At 35.0% G+C, this 26839-nt stretch overlaps 2 protein-coding genes across 2 annotated transcripts; both read right to left on the bottom strand.

The window, feature by feature from the left end:
- Positions 1–3528: 3528 nt before the first annotated feature.
- Positions 3529–7538, bottom strand: LOC133330720 (V-type proton ATPase 116 kDa subunit a1-like). The gene is made up of 5 exons (XM_061539125.1): positions 7409–7538; positions 5448–7328; positions 3955–4195; positions 3703–3874; positions 3529–3629 (listed from the first exon to the last, which is right to left on the bottom strand). The coding sequence occupies exons 1-5, from the start codon at positions 7523–7525 to the stop codon at positions 3536–3538; spliced, it is 2505 nt and encodes an 834-aa protein (XP_061395109.1). The 5' UTR covers positions 7526–7538; the 3' UTR covers positions 3529–3535.
- Positions 7539–13731: 6193 nt separating this feature from the next.
- Positions 13732–17706, bottom strand: LOC133330719 (V-type proton ATPase 116 kDa subunit a 1-like). Its single transcript, XM_061539124.1, has 5 exons — positions 17551–17706; positions 14533–16413; positions 14235–14463; positions 13981–14152; positions 13732–13897 (listed from the first exon to the last, which is right to left on the bottom strand). Exons 1-5 carry the CDS (start codon positions 17665–17667, stop codon positions 13804–13806), a joined length of 2493 nt encoding a protein of 830 aa, XP_061395108.1. The 5' UTR covers positions 17668–17706; the 3' UTR covers positions 13732–13803.
- Between the last annotated feature and the right edge of the window lie 9133 nt (positions 17707–26839).

Here is a 26839-nt window from a genome sequence, read left to right as displayed (position 1 = left end):
ACCTTCGGTTGGCCACCAGAATTCAAGCGCCGACCATGGTGATGGTGTGGACCGCCATAACAGCGATGGACGCTCTCCGCTCGTATTAAACGACCGTGGCATCAGAATAAATGCCGAATATTATAACGAAAATATTCTGGAGGGTGTATTAAAGCCTTGGGCACGGAAACAGTACCATCGAATTCAGCATGCGCCACCCAAGAATGGTTACAAAATGTGGTTCCTCGCTTCATTTTCAGCGCACAATGGCCACAGGAGTATTTTGTAAAGCAAGTTTAGCACTAAAAAATACCAAAGTGTCTATCACCTCAAGCAAGCGCTTTGCCGGGAATGAGCCAACATTCGGGCAGCGTGTGACGGTTTCATTGACCGTTTGAAGGCCATAATGCGTGCCAACAAATCTAAACTTATTCTAAAAGTTGATTCTATTTCCGACATTTTTTGCTTTCATTCAATAAAATTTGACTTTGTTGCGGTTTTTTATCTCATCTTGTAAGTCTGCAACCTTGTCACATGTGGCAACGACGATGATTCCGGTTTAATCAAATTGTATTTCCTTTCTAGTAAATTTAAATTTTATATTTTTTGTTTTTATTTTTTACTCACAATTATTATTTTTTTTTTTTTAACTCAAATCAATCTTTGACGCATTCTCAAATTTGGGAATCCTTTTTCAACAAATTTTTTGGAAGCAAGAAAAGTGATGAAAATCTTTTAAGAATAATATACCCGGTACCCCGCTTTTATTTTTATTAATTGTTTGTTTATTTCAATAAAAAAAAACAAATACCAACTACACACCATTTCGTAAAGTACAATTGAAAAACTGTGTTCAGTTTATTTAACGGTGAACAAAATAGTTTCTAATTTTATATATACACACATTTAGAATTAAAAAAAAATAGTTCTAAAATATAGACACCAAATGTAAATATTTATTTGTAAGCAATCGTATTGATGTTATTAAAAAAATAATTTAATTTTCAATAATTAAAGTCATATGCATATAATGTTTATAAAGAAAAAATACTGAATTACTGACATATATACTTCATTTTTTCATATTACCTTTTTAATTATATAGATTTCATTACATTTACCTGAATTAATAATGTTAAAATGCATTATTTAAATAAAAAAGAAGAAACAGAAAAATTAATTATTAAATAAAAACATTGATTATTCCTTACAGACAGCTTAATTACCTGATTTATTTAGAATCAAATCAAGAATATATTAAAAAATATTTATTCGTTAATTATAACAGCATCATAATAGATTTTCATTAACGACAAAGTTATATTATGAATCATACACACTTATGTACATAATATATTTTATTAATAACAATTAATTATTTTATGAATACATAATTCTACAAAATTGTATTTCAGTTTGTAATTAAAAAAAAAAAATACTGTATAAAAATTATTGTAAATAAAATTTTCTGGATTTTAAATTTTTAATTGAAGAGCATCTTTTACTTGCCAATCAGAATTGTAATAATATTATTACGTAGTAAAAATTCCCAAGAATCCAAAAATAACCGAGTATGATGGTGATGCTTTGCGGAAGTCCTATGCCCTTAAGAGGAGTAACAGAAAAAAATAATGATAAATCTAAGAAGGAAAGAATAGGAAGCTATTATTATTAGGAGGATGGTGAGATAGTTTCGAGAAACATATTATCAGTGACGTGAATTAATCAGTAACGTCATGGTCTCATTTGCTGGTAAAGGCCCGGATATTGCAATGACCAGCAATGACTCCTGTCATTAAGTTAATTTCAGCTTTGTTCAGGTTCAACAGTGAGTTTGAGAGAGTCGCCCATATAGATCTTGACACATTGCACCTAGGTTTGTATTGCCAGAGTTCATTGGCTCGTTCGTCGAAGAACGCCTCAAATTTCCGAAAGAGATGACAGATGGTTGTTTGATTGAGCAATCGATTGCTAGATCTGTAGATTGAGATCCTCGTCTAGCTAATTCGTTACCATGATGTCACGGGGTCCCGGTGTATCCAACACAGCCGATAGCTGTAAATGAGTTTTTCCAAAACTGTTCGAGGACGACATCAGATTTGATATTACAGGATTTGATGGTTTTAAGAGCCGCCTGACTATCCACAAAGATAGTCACCGGTTCAACGATCTCTGCATCCAGACTTTTTATCAATTCCGCTGCCTTCCAAATAGTAAAGATTTCAGCTTGGAAACCACTACAGATGCTATCCAGCTTGTAGGTAAGGTCAAGGCCTAGCCTTTCACAGTAGACACCCTGTACCTTCTTCCAGGAACGTACGCAGGGGGGAGCCCTGGGGGACCGCCCCCCCCCCCCGAAATGAATTTTTTTCACAGTAAATTTATGTTTGCACTGTAGACTCCAGCCCCTGTACCTTCTTCCATTTTGGATCGTCTGTATATAAAACCAAATCGCCCAGAGGAGGGTTGCTACGGTTCCAGTCGTCTCTAGTAGGGATAATGACATCTATATCGTCAAATCTCAGGACTGGTGATGTATAGTCGCTTGGTTTTGCGCGTTGGTCCGCGTTGTTTTACGGACTCAAGTTTAACGTTATTGAAAGCTCTTTCTATATCTAGAAAGGCGAACAACGTAATGTTCTAGCTTTCCATATTCCTCTCAATATAACTTACCACCTCATGCAGTGTAGATTCCACAGACTTGCCTATTATATAAGCGTGCTGCGAATTGCGAAAACTGACACATGACGTTTGAAAAAGATGTCAGCAATCATCAAAATACCGAATAATGGGATTACTGGCACCCAATAATAATCTATAATATACACTTACAGCCAATTCACTTGTACTGTTATATGAGGGCTACCCCGTATAAAAATTCTGCACATAGTTCTTTTCGTATTTCCTCCCGACCTTTAGGTGCTTATTTATCCAGGTGAATCATGTTGTGTACTTATCTACGTATCGCTGGCAATAACAAATTGCCCTTCGATACGCCTTTCTTTACCTAAATTCGTTTGTCTTGGCACTTTTGGGTGCAGGAGCCGCCAGCGAGGGTTCCAAAATTTCTGTGGAGCACTCACTTGGCATTCTGGCTGCAATCCATATATACTAATTGGCACGGGTCATTTCCTCCGAGATGCATTCACGATTATATCCGCGATAGGCGGACCGAGCTTAATGACGTTTTTTTTAATTACTTTAATATTATTCCAAATAGCAAGAATTTTGTTTCCTGATTTACAAATCGAGTCGATTGGGTAACAATTCTAATCACACTTTTAAAGATGGAACATAACGAGCCAGGAACCCTTAAAAACGAAATAAACGTAGAAAATAGCGTTCGACCAAGCAACTGGCGACTAATAAGAACCCAAAACTATAATAAAGCAAATTTATATGCGAAGATTTTTAAAATATCAATCCTGTAAGGTGGACGATCCATCGTACAAGCCGAATGCTTCCGAAAGGAGTAAAAGGAAACCCATAAATTAAGCAACTTTTTTTTATATTTTTTTATGCATTTATTGAAAAATATTTAACATTTTTTTTAAATTTAATCCTCCTCGTCACCTTGCAGGATGGTCTTAAAACTGAAAGGTTGGAAAATAACACCAGCGCCTTCATAGAATTTGCTCATGAATTCGACCCTGAAGTAAAAGAAAAAATAAATACATTAATAAAACTAAAAGGAACCACCACTTAATTAAATCTCCAACTTACCAATGCAAACGTAGGGTATGCAAGAAAGCTGATAAACCTTCCATCATAACCATAATAGCCATGGTAAAGAATACCCAAATGGCAAAAATGAAGAAGATGGCAATGGACGCGACATAGCCTTTCATTTGCAGCGCCAATGACAACACCATGGTCCACAATACCTCAGACAATTCTGTGTAGAAATTAAAATATATATATATATATATATGGATGGATAAATTGTTATTAAAAATCAGATATAAGATAACTTACGAGCATGAGCCAATGACAAGGCCCACAGACGCAAATAGGAGGCAGTGTGAGAAATGGTACTGAGCACATATTCAATGGTGTGAATGGCTTGATGAATCCAAATTTCACTCATTGGTTCATCGTCGTGTCCCCCATGACCACCTTCAGGATCGCGATTGCTGGTTTCAGTTACCTCAACAACGACCGCTGTATCGCCTTCAATCATTTCCAATGTATCGGTAGATTTGAAATCATCGGGATGCTAGAAAAGATTTTTTTTTTCAATATTAAATCATATTGTATCGTAAAATCGATTTTGTTGTGGTAAACATAAAAGCTGCGTCGACAGCTAGAGAAGACTATAAATAAGACCATGCCTATAAATAAGGGCTCAGAGGAAAGAAAAGTAGATAATACATACAAATTCGTCGAGGGGACTTTATAACTGATCCTGAAGACTGTAGAAGAAAAAATCGGACAATGGTGTCAAATTTCTAGAAGGACGAATCGGTAAATTGGGCGCTATTTATACTGGATTACAGGGAGTGGGAGAATGTGAGACATTTTCAGACTTTTTCTGGACATTAATTCACCGTGAATTTGTTCGCTCTTCCCTTTAAAGTTATTCTTAACAAGAACTTGTCGCAATTTTTTTTTTTTTGCATTTTCATTGTCTTCTTATTCTGAATCAAGTTTGAAAACGAAAAAAAATCGCTTTGGGGAAAAATTAGTTATTGTGGAGTGCAGGTGACTATAAAAATAAAAGGTGATATTTTGGGAGCTATATCTAAATCAGATCCGATTTCCGATAATTTTGTGGCAATCTGCCTAACATTGGGTCTTTGGTGCACCATTTACTTTAAATCGGACAATATGGGAGCTATACCTAAATCTGAACCGATTGAACGAAACTTGTCACAGGTTAGGTTATACTAATTTCAGTACGTTTTGTGCCTATCGGCCATATTTTGGGTCCTTGGTGCATGACGGACGTACTTAAAATCAGATAAAAATAAATTTAGGAGCTATATTCAAATCTGAACCGATTTTCACGATATTTAACACACATCATTCTGGACTTAATTCAGCACACTATGCCAAATAGTGTGCTAATCGAAAGATATATAGACACTCTGGTGCACCATTTACCTTAAATCGGACGAAAATATACATGGGAGCTATATCTAAATCTGAACCAATTTTCACGAAACCTAACACAGATCATTCTAAACTTAATTCAGTACGCTGTGTCAAATTTCGTGGAAATCGAAAGGTATATAGGCACTTCGGTGTACCATTTACATAAAATCGGACAAAACTAACTTAACACATATCGTTCTAGGCCTAATTCAGTATGCTGTGCCAAATTTCGTCCAAATCGAAAGATATACGGGGACTTTAGTACACCATTTACATTAAATCGGACGAAAATATGTATGGAATCTATATGGCGGATGCGTCTTTTTTGAACACCTGTTTCTATACGAAGGAGTTGCCAGATCGAAACAACTTACCTGAGGTTTATGCTTGCGCGTATATTTAATATACAACGGCTTGCCGATCAACATCCATGGAATACAAATGACAGCAACAATAACAAATATCATTTCCAATTCCGTTTGGCCAGCAAACATATTTGGATCGCAACCGGGTGACACTTCCGAAGATTTAAACAGCACCATGTTGATGAACATAATCAGCACAGATGGTGCACAGCCAGGTGTGTCAGCCAAAACCTCCGAATGAGGCGAATATTTCACCCATTTGTAGAACATCATAAAGACCATGTAACCGAAAAGCAACAACAAGAATATCATTTGTGGCAAGAATTCCAAAAGAATGTTGGCATAACGCTTGAAATAGACAAAATTCACCACCGACATGCAAACACCGAACACCATATGCAGGACACCGAAAATAATCGACAGCTTCATTTTATAGGTATTCAAGAAGATGATCTTATTATCGGCAAATTGCCATATCGGATCCATGCCCATGACATAGACACCATCTGTGGCATAACGTGGATCCAAAGTTAGACCTTCTGCATTGGTGAGGACGGTGGTGCGGTTGTAACGCACCCTCCATGTTGTTCCGAAGACATTGATGGACTTTGAAAACATATCATTGTAATGGAAACCAGTATAGACGGCAAAGAGACCCATCAACAGGATGATGTAACGACCGGCAAAGAAGATATTCCAAATTTCACCACCACGCTTGCGTCCCAATTTTTTCTCATCGACAACCATCCATAAACCGAAGAGGAATAAAATAAAACCGTGACCCATATCACCAAACATCACGGCGAACAAGAAGGGGAAAGTGATACAGGTGTAGAGGCCGGGATTCGCTTCACGATACGTGGCAACACCATAAGCATCAATCAGATTTTGGAAACCACGGGTAAACTTATTGGTACGATAATAGGTTGGCGGGGTGTCATTCGTTTCAACAACATTCAAAAATGAGGGTACATGACTGCCCGCGGCCTTGGAGCCTTCGGCAAGAGCAAATTGCACAGCTGGCAAATCTCGATTTGGCACCCAACATTCACCGATCAGACATTTGCTGGTCACATCCTGATTCAGCAAATTCATCACGTGATACACGGCCTTCATTTTTTGCACCATAACAGCCCATTTGGACAATTGATTACAAACGGCCGTTAGGACACACTTACGCTGATCCTCGGTCTGTTGCAGGACCACTTTCAAATCATCCAGACGGGTTCTCAAACCCTTGATCATATCATTCCGTTCGAAATGGTCTTCGGGACAGGGATACATTGAGGCATGGAAACCGGTACAGATTTTCTTTACCCTCGATCGCAACTGTTCACCTTGGAAGAAGACAACGAATACGGTTTTGTACATAACGCTGCCAGTTTTGGGATCCTTGAGGCTCTCTTCCAATTGGGAACGTTTGACGTAGACATTACCGCGTGCCACACGCCACAGCATACGCTCAAAGGCAAATTCCCGATCACGGCTAACCACACCAGCCACAAAACCCAAGTGGCCACCACCTTGAGCGTGATGATCATCGGCATTTTTACTCAGTTCCATATTGACCACCTGTTGATCCTCGAAGAAACTTTGAGTTTTTTCCAACACCCTCAACATTTCGGTTAATTCCAAATAATTGGATTTCAATTTGACATCGTTTTGAGCCAATTCGATAATTTCCTTTTCGGTTTTCTCCAATTGGGCCTCCAAGTCGATCATTTCGCGGGGTTTAGGAGCTGGTGGAATGGCCTCGGGCTCCAGCTCAGGTATGGTTATGTCATCTTTACGGATTTCGTTTTCAATGAAACGAATTTTTCGTTCCATTTCATCGCAGCGTCTTACTTCTGAGACGAATTTTCTTTGATAGGATGTTAGACCATCGTTCATCTGCAAATTGTGGGAGGAAGAAGAAGAGTGAAAATTAAATTATAACAAAAATTGCCTTCAAAATCTCTCTTTTAACTTACATCACGAAACTGTACACATCCCTCTTCGCCGAATTGGGCAATCGTTTCATATGCCGCTTCTGGTTGCAGGAAAACCTGGCACAAGGACATTTTCTCACTGCGAAACATGTCCCCCATTTTGAGTTACTTATTTTTTCTATAAATTAAGGAAATGTTAAAAATTTTTAAATATTTTTTAGGACCTTATTTCTATTTTAAACTTACACCCCGTTCCGTTAAATAATTTCCCTTCTTTTTTCTTTTAATAAAAATTCAAATTCACCCTTTCCGTTGAGCTGCTGAAAGCCAACTGATTTCTTGTAATTGGAACAATTATCCATCAAAGAAAATGGTCAGTCAGCCAAATTGTCAAGTAGTCGCCACCAATGCAGATAATATGGAATTTTATCAAATAATTTTGTGTGTATATATTTTGTTACTATTTCTAGCCTGGCCAAATTAATAATTACCCGCTGGAGACATTACCCCGATAATGAGAAATCCAATGCGAAGTAAAAAACACATTTCAAGAAAATAAAATTGATTGATTCCAAATGTCTCACAAAAAATTTGTGTTGGTATGTGTTTTTAAGGAAATTCACTGTTATCTTTGGCCATTCGTTGCACCCTACGCTAGAGTCATGATCGATCAGATAATTGGTTAAATAGTTTGCAATGTGAATAATATAAAATATCTATTTTTTATAAAAAAGGGTGGGAATGGTGGTGGGTGATTCTCCAAATTCTGAAGAATCACAGCTGTGCTGTTCCTAGAATATTTAAAAATAAATTCTGGATATAAAGTTTAAAAAAAATCTGATTGTAATGGATCTATGACAACCCCTCGAAGACAGAATTAGTACTCTTCACTAGGAAACGTAAGATCACAAAGTTCGTTCTACCCATCTTAAAGGGAGAGGCTTTGAAGCTCTCATTAGACCACAAATTAACATGAAAAATCAATGTAGAAGGTCGCAATAAGATTGGCCTAATATCACATTACACAGAGGATTTCGCTATACTAACCTATGGGTGTCTTATGTCGAGACAGGCACTTGAAATACAAATAATATTGTCCAAAGTAATAAGTGTGCAGCGATCGTCATGGCCTCCTTATAACTGAGGACCTGAGAAATACACGCCAAGTTGCTTCAGCGTAATTACTAATATCCAATTTGGTTATTAAGTCATCCAACAACATGTGCTCTGAGACACATAGATACAGGAACGTGAGGAGACCACAACAGGTCACTGCAAGATCAGATCTCTCACATCCAATTGGGAAATCAATGGAGTGGACTACTACCGTTTATCGGAGGTTTTTGAAAAAAAATATTAAAAAGGAGGTTGTCCATTGAAAATAAAATTAAAAAAAGAAAATAGTAACCTGAATTTTTTAAATATGTTTTTAAAATGTGTGTTGATTACTTATATAATATTACTTTTTAAAAACCTGATAATCTTAAGCATAATGAATATTTTTAAAAATAATCGGCCCTTCACTTCAACAGTAGAAGTGTTTCGAACACACGCATTTTTGAAGTGTATTCCTTAACCTGTTATTTTTGAGAGTCGGGTGTATTCAAGAATATTCTGTTGAAAGAAATATTATTATAAATGAACAGAATATGGAAACAATTCAACAATAAAAAATATTCAACATTTTGTTGAAAAAAAAGGAGTAGTTCCCATATAGACACCTTCTTCTATTAAAATAGTTAGCTGATTAGTTCCGCGTGTATGGGAACAACCCATATAGACGTATTCTACAATAGTATAGGGGATATTCGTTACTCGAAATAGTCAGTTTTACCCTACAAATAATGAAATTTTAAGACGATTTAGCCATCCGCTTTCTAAGGAAATCGTGATAAAAAAAGAACCTGACGATAATGAAATATATCGGCCATCATTTAGGCATCTCCCCCCTATAATTATACCTCCTGAAGGAAATAATTGAGATACACAACTTAAATATTGCGTTCGGAATTGACATATGTCGGTCATTAATTAGTCATATCCCTCATATAATTATAACCCTAAATATTCGCTAATTCCTACAATATGTAATCTAACTTTGAAATCTAAATTTCAGTAGTTTGGGGTTTCTATTAAAAATTGTTGTTGTTGAATCTATCTGTCAGCATACCTATGGTGGAGGGTATCCAAAGTTTAGCCCGGCCGAACTTTACGCTTTTTGTATGTTTGTAACAGGCAAACAGAAACGATATAACTCCTAATATGTTTTCCTCCGATTTTAAGTAAAAGATCCAAAATATGTCCGATATGCACAAAACGTGCGGAAATTAGTATAAACTAAAACCAAACTCCTCATTTTTGTCAGATTCGCGCGAAATTTTGCACATCGTACAAAATTGAGTATAGACTGATGTAATTGTTTTTTGTAGAAATGCAGACATAGTCCTTATAGTCGACCGAATTCATGTTTTTTTTTTTTTTTTTTTGGGTTTCAAATAATCGACGAGTGTCCGACTGAGATTTGCTTTAAATCGATTTACATAATTTTGTCTCATTCTCTATCTCTATTCAAATTAAGAGTTTAGTATCGGTTACAGAATGACATGTTTATGGATTGATCTCAGTCGGTTAACATTTTAATATAGATCACATATTTTAGTTCATCCAATTTCATGTCAATGGTCCTTCGAAAATGCGACGTCTGTAAGAATGCATCTGTTGAATATACCCAAAGTGGAGAAGAGTATCATATAGTCGGCTGGTTTTTATTTCCAGCAATTTTTCATATTTTTTAATTTAAATGTTACAGCATAAAATTTGGTTGGTTTGTATCAACTACGAATACGCATTTTATGATGTCATTAAACAAAGTTTTCATGTGTTGCAAATAGAATAAAAACTTTGATATGCCCAAATATATGTATAACACTACATATTCGTATGTATATGCAATTATTTTCAACTAAAAAAATATTCTATGTCACGCAGACACAATAACAAGTGAGGATTTAAAATTAATTACTAATTGAAAATTAATTCATAATTAATCAAAAATAAATCAATCAATATTGTGTGATAAAAATCAAAGACAAATTGAAGAAGAAAACAAACAACAACAAAACAACAGAGTATTGATAAATTTGGGCTATGACCGTCGATTCCGCCTATAGCCAATGATATCACAAAGTACTTAGTTTTGTAATTTCTTCATTTGAATTTTATCGAGCACATGATAGGTAAGGTGCATTTTTTTATTTTTGTTTTAATGTTTAAAATTTTCGGACTTGGCACGCTGTACAGAACATGGGCAGTTTTCGCTTTGGCGGATGTTCTCAAGAAGTACAAAGCCGATATTATTGCCTTACAGGGAATGCGATGGAAAGGGACAGGCGTAAGTAAATGAGATGAAATGAGACATGAATTTGGCTACGGATTTATGGTTAACTGGAGAATGAAAGACCTCGTCTCCAGATTCACTCGAGTAGATGAGCGAATTGCTATAATGCGTATAAAAGCGAAGTTCTTCTACATCAGTTTTATTTGCGCCCATGCTCCGACGGAAGACAAAGTTTAATAGACCAAAGACATTTTTTACGAGCGCTTAGAAACAGCATATTACCGCTACCCTGGCCATGACATTAAAATTCTGGTGGAGGATTTGAATGTAAAAATCGAAAGGGTAAATATTTTTAGCTTCAGAAAATTCAGCCTCCATGATGAAACATCCGACAATGGTGTGAGACTGATTGTCTTAGCGGCAGCAAAAACATGGTTGTTAGTAGCACCAGATTCAAACATATCGATATACTCAAGGTCACCTGGACTTCTCCTTATCAAACAACAAGAAATCAAATTGATCATATTGCCATAGTGGGTGTTTTAGATGTTCGATCGATCCGAGCAGCGAATATCAATTCGTACCACTAACTTATAGCAGCCAAGATTCGCACTCATCTTAATGTAGCATCAAAGGTGCGATCTAACACAAAACTGAAATTCGATGTCGAAAAGCTGCAAACACAACACATCGCAGAAGTCATCTCCCCCCAACTTACCCACTTGCTAGTCGAAAGTACTCCTTGTATCCATCCAGAAACCCATGGTACGATCAGGAGTGTCGTAATGCTACCGATGTGAAAAACGCAGCCTGCAGACAGTAGCAACAAGTAATGCGAGAGAGAATTATCAAAAAAAAAGGAGAGACGAGAAACGTATTTTCAGAAAAAAGAACAAGAAAATCATGAGCGGGATCAAATCGAGATGTACAGGAATTAGAATGAAGTCCGGAAATTTTACCAACGAGTAAAACACCTCATCGAAGGCATTGCTGCAGGCATATCCTCCTGTAGAGATGAAGAAGGAAACATGGTGATAGATACAGATAGTGGATTGAGGATCTGGAAGTACCATTTTGCAAAGGTTCTGGTAGCAAATAGTAGCAATGAAGAAGATACCCCAGAACCAAGAAGAGATGACAGAATAAATTGTATACCACCCAGCCATGAGGAGGTCAGCATCCTGTATCTCGTGCACAAAAAAAGGAGACAAGACAAGATATATGCCAACTATAGAGGAATTAGTCTCCTTTCCACCGCATAAAAAGTGCTACCCAGCGTACTGCGTGAACGACTCAAGCCAATAGTCAATGACATTATTGCACCATACCAATGCGGTTTCAGACCTGGCAAATCCACCATAGACCAGATTTTCACACTGTTCCAAAACATGGAAAAGACCCACATACATATACATCGACACATTCCACCTATTCGTCGACTATAAAGCCGCATTCGACAGTCCAATCCGCTCAGAGATGTTTAAAGCCATGTCTGCATTTGGCATACCTGCAAAATTACTACGGCCGACACAATGTCAGCAATTAAAGTCGGAAAAGACCTCTCGGTGCCCTTTAATACCGAACAAGGTATATCGCCTAAACCGACGATATCGACATAATGGGTCGAACATTGCGAACGGTAACAGCTACCTTTGAACGAATTGAGAAGGAGTCTGCCAAAGTGGGACTGACAGTAAATGGCGAGAAAACCAAGCTGACGCCCAGTAGACTCGGACCAATGGAAATTGAGAACTATATCTACGAGGTATTGAATGATTTTATATATCTCGACACCGCCATAAGCAAAACTAATAACATCAGCTTTGAAATTTGGAGGCCAACAGATACTACTATGGTCTGAGTAAGCAATTCAAGAACAAGGCCACCTTTAGCGAGACCAAACTCACACTACTCCATTCGGCAAATATTGAAAAATTAGTTCGGGTAAAGCCATTGAAATTCCAAAAAGTGCAAGAACATACACCGCAAAGAATGTCGACTCAAAAGAGCTAAAGAGTTGCTTCGCTTGGCCGAAAGTGGTGAACTGCCGAATTTGGTTTTCTCCGATGAGCAAAAATCAGGTTTTAAACAAACAAAATGATGGTGTTTACTTGCCAAAGAGGTCAACTGAAAATGATTACCTTCGGTTGGCCAACAGAACTTAAGCGCCGGTCATGGTGATGTTGTGGGCCGCCACAACGCTGTCCGCTCGTATTTATCGACTGTGGCATCAGAATAAATGCCAAATATTATTGCGAAAATATTCTGGAGGGTGTATTAAAACCTTGGGCAGGCAAACATTTTGGCCGCAGATCTTGGAAATTCTAACCGGACTCAGCACCAGCGCACTAAGCACGCGCCACCCAAAAATGGTTAAGCAAGGTTGGCACTAAAAAATACCAATGTGTCGATAACCTCAAGCAAGCATTTCGCCGTGAATGGGCCAAAATACCGCACGGGTAGCGTGTGACGGTTTCATTGGCCGCTTGAAGGTCATAATTCGTGCCAAAGGTAACCAATTCGAACAAATCTAAATTTATTCTAAAATTTGATGATATTTTCGACATTTTTGCTTTCATTCAATAAAATTAAAAAAAAAACGTTTGACTTGTTGCAGTTTTTTATCTCATCCTGTATAGTGTTTCTTATTATTTCTCCTGCCAGCCTACTTATAAAAGTCCCGATCGATTTTAGGTGGTTGGCGTTCTCTTTTGTATTTATTGAATTGATTGGCACCATTTCAAATTTATTTGACCCTTTTTAAATAGCATATAAAAATATTAAACAAAAAACTCTTTAACCAATTGCTGTTTTCTCTATTTAGTTTATTAATTTTTTTTTGTCGTATTAAATCGTATTTTTTTAATTATTATTTTTTTAATATATTGCTTTTATAACATTTAATATCATTATTATCATCAAACTTGAACAAAAAAGAAATTTTACAAACAAAAACAAAAATATATCGATATTGGGAAAACAAAACAAAAAAATGAATTTTTTCTCTTTGCAATTATATATGTAACAATAAATAGTGGGAAGAGTACCACAATACTGGAATTGAATGAATTGAGAATTGGAATAATTGAAGTTGATTGGCTTATTCCTCTTCTTCGTCATCCATGATGGCCTTGAAGCTGAAAGGTTGGAAGGCATAACCCAAACCTTCATAGAATTTGCTCATGAATTCGACCCTGGAAGAGATAGAGAGAGAGAGAGAGAAAGGGAAATTAATATTCGTATAAATATATGTATGTGTGTGTATTCCAAAACTTACCAATGCAAACGCAATGTGTGCAAGAAGGCAGACAAACCTTCCATCATAACCAAAATGGCCAAGGTGAACAAACACCAGGCACCGAAAATGAAGTATAAAACAATGGCACCAGTGTAGGAGGTTTGTTTAAGACCCATGGACAAGACCATGTTCCACAATACTTCAGACAATTCTGAAATTTGAAAAATAAAGAAAAACAAACATTTATTAAATATGTTATATTTTGGAAATCCCTTTTTTCAGCAAATACTTACGAGCATGAGCCAATGACAAGGCCCACAAACGCAAATAGGAGGCAGTGTGAGAAATGGTACTGAGCACATATTCAATGGTGTGAATAGCTTGATGGATGAAAATTTCACTCATTGGTTCATCATCGTGGCTGTGGCCGCCAGCACCTTCATGATTATCGGAGGCAGTGGGCAATTGGGTTTCACCTTCATTCAATTCCATGTTGCCGGTCAATTCGCCATTGTGTGTGGCCTAAAGGAAAACAATTCCCAATTTTTTATTTAATTTTGAACAAAATTTTTGAGATTGCATTATACTTACATGAGCCTTATTTTTACGTGTAAATTTAATGTACAATGGTTTACCCAACAACATCCATGGAATACAGATCAAGGCAATGAACACAAATACTCTCTCGACGGAGGGTTGAGCATCGAACATATATTCCTTGCAGCCATCCAAGGGTTCGGTGTGTTTGAACAACATCATGTTAATGAACATAATCAACACAGAGGGGGCACAGCCAGGTGTGGTCGGCTGCAAATCACTAGTGGCCGAATAGGTTACCCACTTGAAGAACATCATGAAGACCATGTAACCGAACAACAAGACCAAGAACAAAATTTGTGGCAAGAATTCCAAAACAATGCTGGACATACGCTTGAAATGCATGAAATTCACCACAGACATGCACACGCCGAAAATCATGTGCGCAACACCGGTAATGATGGACAACTTCATTTTGTAGGTGTTCAAGAAGATAATTTTATTGTCGGCCATCTGCCAAATGGGATCCAAACCAATGGGGTAGACACCATCAACATGGTATTGTGGGTTCAACTGCAGTGAAGGATTGGTGATAACGGTACTGGTATTGTATTTGGGTGTCCATGTCGAACCGAAGATGTTCATCGATTTGGAGAACACATCGTTGTAGATGAAACCAGTGTAGCAGGAGAAGATACCCATAAGCAAGATGATGTAACGGCCACCGAAGAAAATGTTCCAGATTTCACCACCCTTCTTGCGGGCCAACGACTTCTCGAACATACACATCCAGGCACCGAACAAAGTCAAAATGAAACCATGACCCAAATCGCCAAACATCACAGCGAACAAGAAGGGGAATGTAATGCATGTGTACAGGGCCGGGTTACACTCACGGTAGGAAGCAATACCGTAGGCATCAATCAGGTTCTGGAAACCACGGGTAAACCGATTGGTACGATTGAATGTTGGTGGCTGTTCGTTGGTGTCGATGACATTCAAGAACGATGGAATGGTACTGCCCACAGCAGCAGAACCATCGGACAAGGCCTTCTGGACAATTGGCAAATCCTTGGTGGGCACCCAGCACTCACCAATCAAACATTTCTTGGTCACATCCATGTTGAACAGATTCAAGGTGTGATAGATGGCCTTCATTTTCTTGACCATAATCGACCAGGATGGCAGATTCTTTGAGACGGTAGCTAAAACACGGCTACGGTGATCTTCAGTTTGGCTCAAGACCAATTTCAAGTCTTCCAAACGCGTACGTACGCCCTTGACCATTTCTTCGCGTTCGGTGTGCGAGCTGGGGCAGGGATACATGGATGCATGGAAACCTGTGCACACTTTCTTAATGCGATTCTTCAATTGTTCGCCCTGGAAGAAGGCCACAAAGACGGTCTTATAGATGGGATGACCAGTGGCTGGATCATTCAAAGGTTCATCCAAATCGGAACGTTTCAAGAAAACATTACCGCGTGAAATACGCCACAGCATACGTTCAAAGGCAAAGACACGTTCGCGATTGATAACACCGGCAACAAAACCCAAACGACCGCGACTTTGTGCGGCAACATCATCAGCACCACCACGATTGCTGCTGTCCAAATTCAAAACTTCCTGATCGGAAAAGAAACCCTGTGTGTTCTCCAACACCTTGCGCAATTCGGTCAATTCCAAATAGTTCGATTTCAGATTGACTTCGTTTTGGGCCAACTCGAGAATTTCATTTTCGGTCTTTTCCAAATGGGCTTCCAAATCGATAATTTCTCTTGGATTCGGTGCTTTGGGTATGTCATCGATGATATCGGGCATAACAATACCATCTTTCTTGATTTCGGCTTCGATGTAACGGATTTTGCGTTCCAATTCATCGCAACGACGCACCTCGGTGACGAATTTACGTTGGAAGGCGTTGACACCGCTGTTCAACTGGAAGGAGAAAGAAAAGAAGAAAGGTAATTAAAAATATGTTAAGGCATCATTCGGTTTGTAACACATCGATATAATCATTTCTTATAAAATTTATATTCTAAACATAAAATTCTAAGATTAGCCATGTCCGTCTAAAAGAGTTGTGATTGGATGCTGAAATTTTGTACACTTAATTTAGACTTCCCTACAAAAAGAAAAAACATTTAGGTTACCCCCCAGAAGCAATTTTCTCCTCCTTTTGGAATAGCTTCCGCATTACGACATCTCCTTATTTTCAGTGTTCTGTTGATTTTGTTTTCCAACCAAATTATCTGTATTTTTCATATAACGGTACCACACTATTTTCAGGACGTTTTACGTATTATGTAGACATGATTCCCAACAGAATTGGCTGTAATTTACAATCTTTGGTTCTGATTGGGTGGCATATTTTCTTATCAAAAAATCTATATAGGTCAAATTTTATGTAAATTCTCCGTATTTTGTTTCTATATCCTGAGTCCTGGTGGGGTAGCAAATTGGTTGCAATTTAGTATTTATTGTGCCCAGTGCCTTGACAAAGTGGAATCTCTTACCTAATATCAAAATCAACCCAACCTATTTTTACGTTTGCCCATCCATTGTGGGTTGATCCTTGATATTAATTAAATAAACCCCTTTGTTGCATTTAAACGCCATAATTTGCGAAAAACGTTGTTAAGTTGTCATGAGTTAGTATGTTAGCCGCTGTACTATGTACAAAAGTACAGTGGTTACCTTAATTACTACCATGTTATGTTAAATACAAAAAATGTTGCATACTTTTAGGGGTTTATATGTTAACTGGCGTTTTCATTGATTCACTTGGTATAAAATAATAAAAATGTTGTTTATCGACTATATTCTATGTATATACGCGATTTTACTATATAATAAGGTTCTTTAATATTATAGAAATTAGTTTTAGACTATATTTATTATTTTTCAGTTAATGCAAAGATTTTGTTTGGGCATTTTCTACCCAAAAAATTTGATTGGTATTGCCTGTAATTCAAGCTTATGTCTCTATTATGACTCAAAAACTTGTAAAATTCTCTTATCACAAACAACATCTCCTATTTAATTAATAATGAAAACTTGATGTTTAATACTTACATCACGAAATTGTACACAACCGGTTTCACCTAATTCAGATACTGAAGTATAAGCTGCTTCTGGCTGTATAAACATCTGGCACAGGGCCATTTCTTCACTGCGAAACATGTCCCCCATGATGAAGGCGTTTTGAAATTAAACCCTGGAAATAAAACAAAATAAAATAATAAAAATTAATATTCATATTTAAAAAATAATATTAAAATAAAATATATATTGGTATATGTGTGTGTGTATTTTGCACTTATTATTATGGGCAATTGACAAAAACATTTGTCTAATAAATGTCTATCGGTGGCTAATATTTTTCTATGATGCGTGTAATATGTTTTGTATATTATTTAAAAATTTTCGGTTTGTTGTTGTTATTAGTGTATATTTTTTGAGTGACAATGATAATATGTACTTTGTGCTTTATTGCTTACAGTCACGATGTCATAAAAATTGGAGGTGCTGGGAATGTCAAATTCAAAAGAAAATAACAAAAATATTGAATATTTTAAGAGGTGTAGCGGACGGACCATTAATCATTTTTTGTATCAAATAAAAAAAATTAAATCGATTCGAACTAAAAAAATAGTAAATACAATTACCAACCCTCGTATATTTTTGCAATTGATTACCCAACTGATTACCTTTTAGCAATTGTTACCCAAAAATAAAACAAATAACCACAAATGTTACGTTTTTTTTGCCATAATTTGTGTTTGAGATTTGTATATCATTTCTGTGTGTGCAAAATCACATTTCATTAAAATTCGTTTTTGTCTGTTCATTTAGTTGTTGGCCGTATGGTGGGGTACCTGCAGTTAAAAATATACAATTCGTTTTGTATTTTATGGTTTGCATTTTTATGATCTTTTTTTATCTTAGTAAAAAAACAAACAAAAGACATTTTTGCTTGTTAAAAATGAAAAAATTTGCTCCACTAGGTAACTTAAGGTGAGTAGCAACAAAGCAACTCTGTATGTAGTGGCTTCTCCTGTCAAATGACAAAAAAAACATAAGCCACAAGTGGTTGTGTTTATTTGACATTTTTTCAAAACAAAACTAAAAAAGCGAAAAATTAATGAAAGGTTGTGATTTCTTCCCAAATCTAGTTGGTCATAAACGATAATTATTTGCTCTAAATCCTCTGCGTAATCGAGATAATCTCAAATACAACACTGTAATTTTTCTAAAAGTATAAAAGCAACGCGAGTCGATTTAAAATATACAGTCTAAACGTGTCTATATTTTCACTTTTTGCGGTAATTTAGCAGCACTTTTTAATAGCCTATGGACCATGATGCAATAATAAGGTGATGTATCAAAACAAAAACATTTGTTTTTGTCTCGACCTTCTGTCAAACTTTTCCTTATAATATTTAAAAAAAAAGTTGGCAGGATTGCACATCGAATTGAAGTAGAAATCACGCACTTTGACAGTTAATCAAGACATCAGCTGCCCTGACTAGAATAATGGGCGTGGCCATGATGCAATAATAATGTCATGTGTCAAAACAAAAACATCTGTTTTATCTAGTAATATTTCTCATGGTTGGCAACATTGCATTTCGAATTCAAGTAGAAACCATGGTATAATTATTACAAGGTAGAGCATAATTTCTCGAGGTGGCTTGTTCTATCGAAATACATATGTCAAAATACATGTTGTGTGAATAGTATAAATTCAGAATAAATTGAAATATATTTAAATTTAGTTCCGTTCCAGAACCTAAAAGATTCTACTCATTTTACATGTTTTGCTCGAAACCCGTTCCTCAATCCACAAAACTGGTAAAACATTGACTCAAATTTAAGAGAGCACAAAAGAAAATGGCGTTCTCTTTTTAAACTTTTTACTCGAGAAATTTGGTCGAGTAAAAATGGTAAACAGGAATGCCTACTTCTGATTGGGTGTTACGTTGATTTCGAAGTATTGTCATCTAATTTTGGCATATTTACTAGATTTGCGTTCCCGAAATTATTTTGTACTCTGAGAGCAATTTTGAAATGTTTCCCTTTTACTAGATTTACTATTAAAAAAGTACTGGAACAGACCATTTAATTGAAATGAAAATGATTTTTGTTATGTATGAAACAACACTTCAGGGTATTCCCTACATACAGAGTTGCATTTTTGTTATTCATTTCAAATTGTCCTAACTTGTGTTATTGTACCATGGTAGAAACTATGCACTTTGACAGTCAATACGGAGAGTCATCATTTCTTTGGAATAGTTTCTGTGTCCCCACTTTGCCTTCTGCAATTTGTCTTATTTTTATGACACAATTTGTTTTGCACTTGTTTTTTTAATGCAAATATTTACAAACCATAATACCATTTGTAGTTTGTATAGTTTTATGATTCTCTGTATTTCTGCGAAATTATTCATTGAATTTATCGACAATTAAATTGTCATTTAACAGCTCATATGTTTATGGTTCGTTCATATGGACATAAAGTTTTTCCATTTTTGTTGTTGTTGCTGATTTCAATTATCTAACTATTTATGACGCATTTCATGGAAGGAAAGCAAAGAAAAAAATTAATTTTATTTTTGGGTGATTTATTATCAACTAACCCAACCAATGAACCCAAAAAATAGGGAGTATTTTTGGGTGCAGAGTTTTATAATTAGTTTATATGCGTACTCGCCCTCAATGATACTCCATATATACACAAATGAAGATAAATAAATAAAATTACATATCTTTATATGGCATAAAGTAACTTTTATATTTCATATCTTATCAATAAATTAATACGAATAATAAAAAAATGTGGGGGAAATGCACATGAATTCGGGAAAAAATCCCAGAAAAATAAATACGGGCTGAATCATTCGAAAATTAAGGAGCAAAACAAAGACCAAATGACGTTAATAGTAATTGTACATTTAAAAATTTCAATTGTCATCTCCATTGTAAAAAATAAATCCTCATAGAGTAGAAAAAAATACCTAATGTAAATGCCGTTTAAGTGTACCCGTATCAGGAAATGTTTTATTTTGCGAACTTAGAAATTCAAAATTATGGTGAAATTTTTACTAACAATTTTCTCTCTCTATCTCTCTCTCTCTGAAAATTTCCATGTACATATGTCACACCTTAAAGGGTTAAACTAAATATAAAAATATATGTATTCAATAAAATTACTTTATTGCCTTTAATTTGTTGTTAATTATTATTACTATTTTTCCCTTCATCGAAATATTTGTAAATTTTCCACAATATTTGTCTAATAACGAAGGCTAACACAACATTTGGTAGCAGCAAATGGCGTGACATGCAAACATGACCAATACTTAGTTTGGTAATTGTAAGCAATAATGCAATAAAAAATCCATTGAGTTAACAATTTAATTAGACAGTAGTTTTAATAAATGGCAGGATAATTGTTTTGTGTACTTTACAATTTTAGGGATAGGAGAGACAAACTTCAAACTTCACAGTAAAATTGCTTAGATATCAAATCAATGGTAGTGTAAACATTGTACAAAAATACAAGGCAGAATATCTTCAGCAACAAAAAGCAACTCTGTATGTAGTGGCTTGTTTCGTCCGATATAAAATAAATATACGTAACAAGTCGTTGTGTTTATGTGATTATTTTTTCTCCATATATAACTAATGAAATATAATAATATTATGTAATAGTTCGTGGCAACCCTTCTTAAGGTGGAATTCATATATCAATTTCAAATAAAATGAAAAATAAATTCCATAAAATGTTAGGCATGACAATTGACAAATTTTCAACAAATTAAAAAAAATAGTTCTCAGGATTTAACTAAGAATGTTATAACGTACTACAGTTAACCGGATTTCGTTAACCCAGTCAATTGTCATTTCCTTTGCATATATGTCAAATAAATCCTCATCAAGTGGGTTAACCGGGTAAAGAATTCTAATGTTTATGCCGTTTTACAATTTATATTTATGTGTTTTATAGACAGGGAACTTAAAATATTAATTAAAATAAATGATTCAAATTTGAGTCCAAATATAGAACTTTCTGTTACACAAAGTCTGACTTATAATACGTTTACATTGTACAGGATTTAGTTAACAAATAAAGTAGGTTATAACGGTCATTGATTTAAGTTAATTTTTTTGATTTTTATGATAATTCAGTATTAGAAACATTTCCTTTAGTCAGCGAATCTTACATTATCGATCTATAGACATCTGCACCATTTGCAAGAATCTCAACTGACATTCTTGACTAATAGTACGTTTACATTGTACTGGATTTTGTTATGTCAAATAAATCCTATTAATGCCAAATAAATCCTCATAAAGTAGGTTAACCTGGTAAAAAAATTCTAATGTAAATGCCGTATAATTGCTGAACAACAGTTTGAATTTTTTTGCAGTGAAACTTCCCAGAAATCATCTCAAAGGTAATGTTTGAAAATGTTTATGATTAATTTGTGAATTATGAAATAGGCCTGTTATTAATATCAGCTGACTGACTACATTATATAATTTTAATAATAATCTAAACAGCTAGAATTTAGCTCCTGTTTTACAAATCCAATCGATTTACCTATTGCCTTTGATTTTATATAAAGTTTAACAATAATTCAATATTACGATCCCTTCACATAATTTCGATCTATAGAGACCTGCAACAATTTGCAAGAATCTCAATTGGTATTCTTGACTAATTATCTATCTTTTTGCTCGACAACAATTTCAATTCAATTGGCAACAACAACAAAAAATGCCATCAAATAAGAAAACAAAACACAAAAGGCAATAGAAATACAAATATTTTTCTTCTTGTTGTTGTAGTATTGTATTTTTAATTACTTAATTAAGTTATCAAATTTTGTGATCTAAACACAGCTGTTTTTTTTTTTGTCGAAATAAATAAAACAAATATTAGCTAATTTATATTTATATTCATAGATCGAATTGAGAGGTTAAGGTTAATTGGACTATATACACGAGGCCAAAAAATATGACAAAGTAAGTACTTCTATTTCGAAAATAGATTTTTAGATTATAGTACGTTTAGATTTACGAATTCCACTCGATCTCAAATATCAATTCCATTGCTTATACGTCAAATATAATCCATTGGATTATCGATTTATATTAAATCATTATTGAAATCACAATACTAATGAAATGCAACACTGGTTTTGCACTGCGAAAAATATATATTATTTTGTAGAGATTATGGAATGTCGAAAACGTCGTAATAAATAAAAAAGTTTAAAACTCTTTTAATATCAAAATTTTAATTTATCAGCTGTCCACAATCATCAGTTTAAAAGTAAAGGCACGTTCAGACTCTAAAACGAATCGATTTCTAAATCGATATACAAAATCATGGCACAATAAATGGACTACCTCATTTAGCGCAGCTGATGACTTGATTAACTGTCAAAGTGCGCAATTTCTACGTGAATTCGATGTGCAATGTTGCCAACCATGTTAAATATTATTTGCAAAATTTTGACAGAGGGTTTTTGTTTCGATACAAAACCTTATTATTGCATCATGGACTATGCCTTCTAAATCGACTCGATTTTTAATCGAGGTACCAAATTGAAATCATATAAATTCAGTCAGCTGATATTTGTTTACACATTTCTAATTCTACGTAGCAGGCCATGACATAATTACAGAATGTAGTCTCATTTGAGAAATTGATAACGGCAACCCTTTTTAATATGGAATTAATATATGAATTTCAAAAATGAAAAATAAATTCCATTCGATTGCCATTTTTTTCAATAAATTAAACAAACTATATTTTGTAAAGCTGAACATTGCTCTCAAGATTTAATTATGGTTGTTAGATCTTATATTTATAAGTTTTAGATGCAGGGAACTTCAAAATATATATAAATAACTCACTTAAAATTTAATTCAAATGATCACTGCCCTTACAAGGCAAAAATTAATTCATCTAAGCACGGCTAGGGTTCGAACGTAGGTCCTCAGAGCAACACAAATGTTGTCAGACCACACTTCCTAATAGGTTGCACAAAACATGTGTATACTATGGAAGCTATTGTAGGTGTTGTGGATAAATTATGCATCGCTACAACAAAAATCTGATTTGAAAAGGACTGTTTCTAAAATGAAGACAAATGTCGAACATTGATAAATTTGAATTTAATTCGCAATTAATGCAAAGTTCGCATAGGGGCGATATAAATACAAGTTATCAACATACGACCTGTGTAAAGCCACATAGCCCAATATGCCTTATGACCCGCTAAACCAATGGCGAAACGCGTCGCATAATGGTGGGTACGTATATTCTTCTCCTTCCTTTTCATTGCAAAAGATCGACTCGAAAGGGTATAAATAACCCAATTACAAGGCAAAATTCAAATAACATAAAATGAATAATAACCTATCATTCATTTTTCGCGTTTTAGTTATGTGTTGAAGAAAATGTCAAACACAGTTGCGTGTATTTATTTTATATTTGTCAGTACAAGCCACAACCAACATAGTTGCTTTTTGTTATTTACTTCATAGTGTCCTACTTTGAATTATTGTACCATGGTGTAAACTTTGTATTGGTAATTTTGATAAAATCTTTCAATGAAATTGTAAAATATCACAGTGGATATTTTTTTCAATGATTTTAAAATTATTTTAAACGACATTTACATTAGAATTTTTCATTGGCTTAACCTAATTTATGAGGATTTATTTGACATATATGCAATGAAATTGACTACCACTGGGTTGTTAGAGGCACATATTTTTGCCGAATAATTAAAAATTTCTCTGAATTCTTTAATTGTAATTAAATAAATTTTAATTTGAAAAGCATTTGAAATAAATGATTATGCAATTGATTTTCTACTCCAAAAATTTGCTTCTCTGAATTTCTTGACTTTCATCTGCCACAAAAATGTTCGCAATTTTTCTTTTATTTTCAAAATACTTTGAAAGTTGAATAATCTCACGTTCATATATACCTATTTTTTGCAGTACGCAAAAAAATCTTGTTTGGCTGAATGACATTTTGTTTATTTTTTAAAACTTGTTTGAATTTGCGATAATAACAACAACAACAGAAAAAAAAATATACAAATATTTTGAGTAAACAAATTCAGTCAACCAGTTAGTCAGTCAGTCAATCACGCACTCAGCGGGTCTGTAATTGAAATCTGGCAAAATAAAATCTCTGGGTATATGCTAATTAGAGCTTTTCAGTTAAAAATCTAAAAAAACAACAACAACAAAAGTGAATGTTGAAAAAATAAGGCACCTGATATCTTATATTTATTTTGCAATAACAAAATCGTATGATAAATCCGCTGCTCAGGGTCGTTTTTTAACACCAAGGCTCTAAATTTTGTTGCTGTGTTTTTTTCAACTGATTCTATAAAGCTCGAGGGTAGTTAGGGTAGTCATGTGCCATTTTTTTGTAATTACTTTCTGAAGATAATGAGATAACACAGAAAGAGGAGGAGCAAAGGGAGGGGAGAGGAGGAGAGGGAGTCAGCAAACAAACTGTCAGTCTTATGATCTTATTTAGAGCATTGTTTACTGATCTTCTCTAGATGTTGACTTAAGATAGGGCCGCCGAGGCATGTGATGTTGTTTATCGTGATGATGAAATGTGTATACGTAGACTATAAAATTCCGATCACAAGACAGCTTGCGGAGCTTGTGCCAGTAATTAAGAAAAAATGCGAAATCGTTTATTTGTTTTAATTTACGCAATATGACAGCAAATGGAATGTGTGAACGTTTTTTTCCGAAGCAATTGCTGATGTCAGAATTTATTGGCGATGAACAAGCGCACAGACGTATTGGTTTAATTATAGGTTCTGATGTACACTGTCGCTCAATAAGGCTTCTTAGAAGCGCTATAGAACCCTTGTAACCGAATGTTGCACTTCGGATTATATTGTCGCTCAATAAGCCTTCTTAGAACTGTTGCAGAATCCGGAATATATTGTAACCATCTTGGGATTTTTATAGATTCTATATCCTCGAACCCTATTTATATTCAAATTATCAAGGCTTTTTAAAAAGAGTTCCTAGTTAGAAAAATTCTCTAATCATCAATTGATTTCCTATTTTATAATATAGATATTTTTTTAATATTAAGTTTCGCCTCGATAAGTTTTTACCTTAAAAATGGTAAAACAAACACACACATAACACCTTACGCAACAACCTTGAAGTTTGTAAAACATTTCCTGTTGCGATGTCATCGATCGAGTTAATGAACAAATAAAAACCCATGTCGATTTTTTATTTATTTTTAGTGTTATTATTCCAATCATGTCTGTTTGTTCGTAAAATAAAACTTATTATCACAGAGACCCTCGCTCGTACCCTGCCGCCAGCACCAAAAGCCACCAATCAAAAATAAAAATACAATCAACTAAAATTAAAAAAAAAAGTATATGTGCATACATTGAGACATCAATGAGGGAACTGAACAATTGTGCGATATGTATGTTCGTAATTATGAACTACTGTTTAACTTAAATTATTGTTAATAATAAGCATGAGTAGTTTTTTTTTTCGAATACAGCTGGGAATTGTTTCGAAAAAGGAAAAAAAAGTAATCGACACTTTGTAATGAACGAACTCGAACTTCTGGATAGGTTTTATATAAATATTGATAGTAAATCTCCCACCGATGTTCTATATGAGTCGTTTATTTTGAAAGTAAAAGCAACGGCTTTGATGGCAAAGCCCAGGCTTATCTTGGCCCCACTTTCATCTCAATTGTGGACACTGACATCCGTCTCCAGATTCACTCCAGTAGATGAGAAAATTGATATAATTCGTATAAAAGCGAAGCTCTTCTACATCAGTCTTATTTACGTCCATGTTCCGACGGATGACAAAACTGAGCAGACCAAAGACATATTTTACGAACGCCTAGAAACAGTGGTCATATGACCACTGCCCTGGCCATGACATTAAAATTCTGCTAGGAGATTTTAATGCAAAAATCGGAAGGGAAATATGATTGAACAAATTCAGCCTCCATAAAGAAACATCCGACAACAGCATAAAACTGATTGACCAGATTCAAGCATCTCGATATACCCGAGGCCATCTGGATTTCTCTTGATCAAGGAAAGATAAATCAAACTGATCATGTTGTGATAGACGAAAGGCATTCATCCAGTGTTTTAGACGTTCGATTGATCCGAGGATCGAATATCGATTCGGAGGATTATTTTATAGCAGCCAAGGTTCGCATTCGTCTTAATGTTGCAGCAAAGGTTCGATCTAACACAACACGGAAACTCGACGTTGAAAAGCTGCTAACACAACAGGTAGCAAATTCCGCTCAACT

Source organism: Musca vetustissima, unplaced genomic scaffold (genome assembly GCF_032173495.1).
Source record: "Musca vetustissima isolate MV318-11 ecotype Yass unplaced genomic scaffold, APGP_CSIRO_Mvet_v1 utg7881, whole genome shotgun sequence".
Classification (NCBI taxonomy): domain Eukaryota; kingdom Metazoa; phylum Arthropoda; class Insecta; order Diptera; family Muscidae; genus Musca; species Musca vetustissima.
Note: the sequence above shows the minus strand (reverse complement) of the source record. Positions and strands in the feature narration are given on the sequence as shown.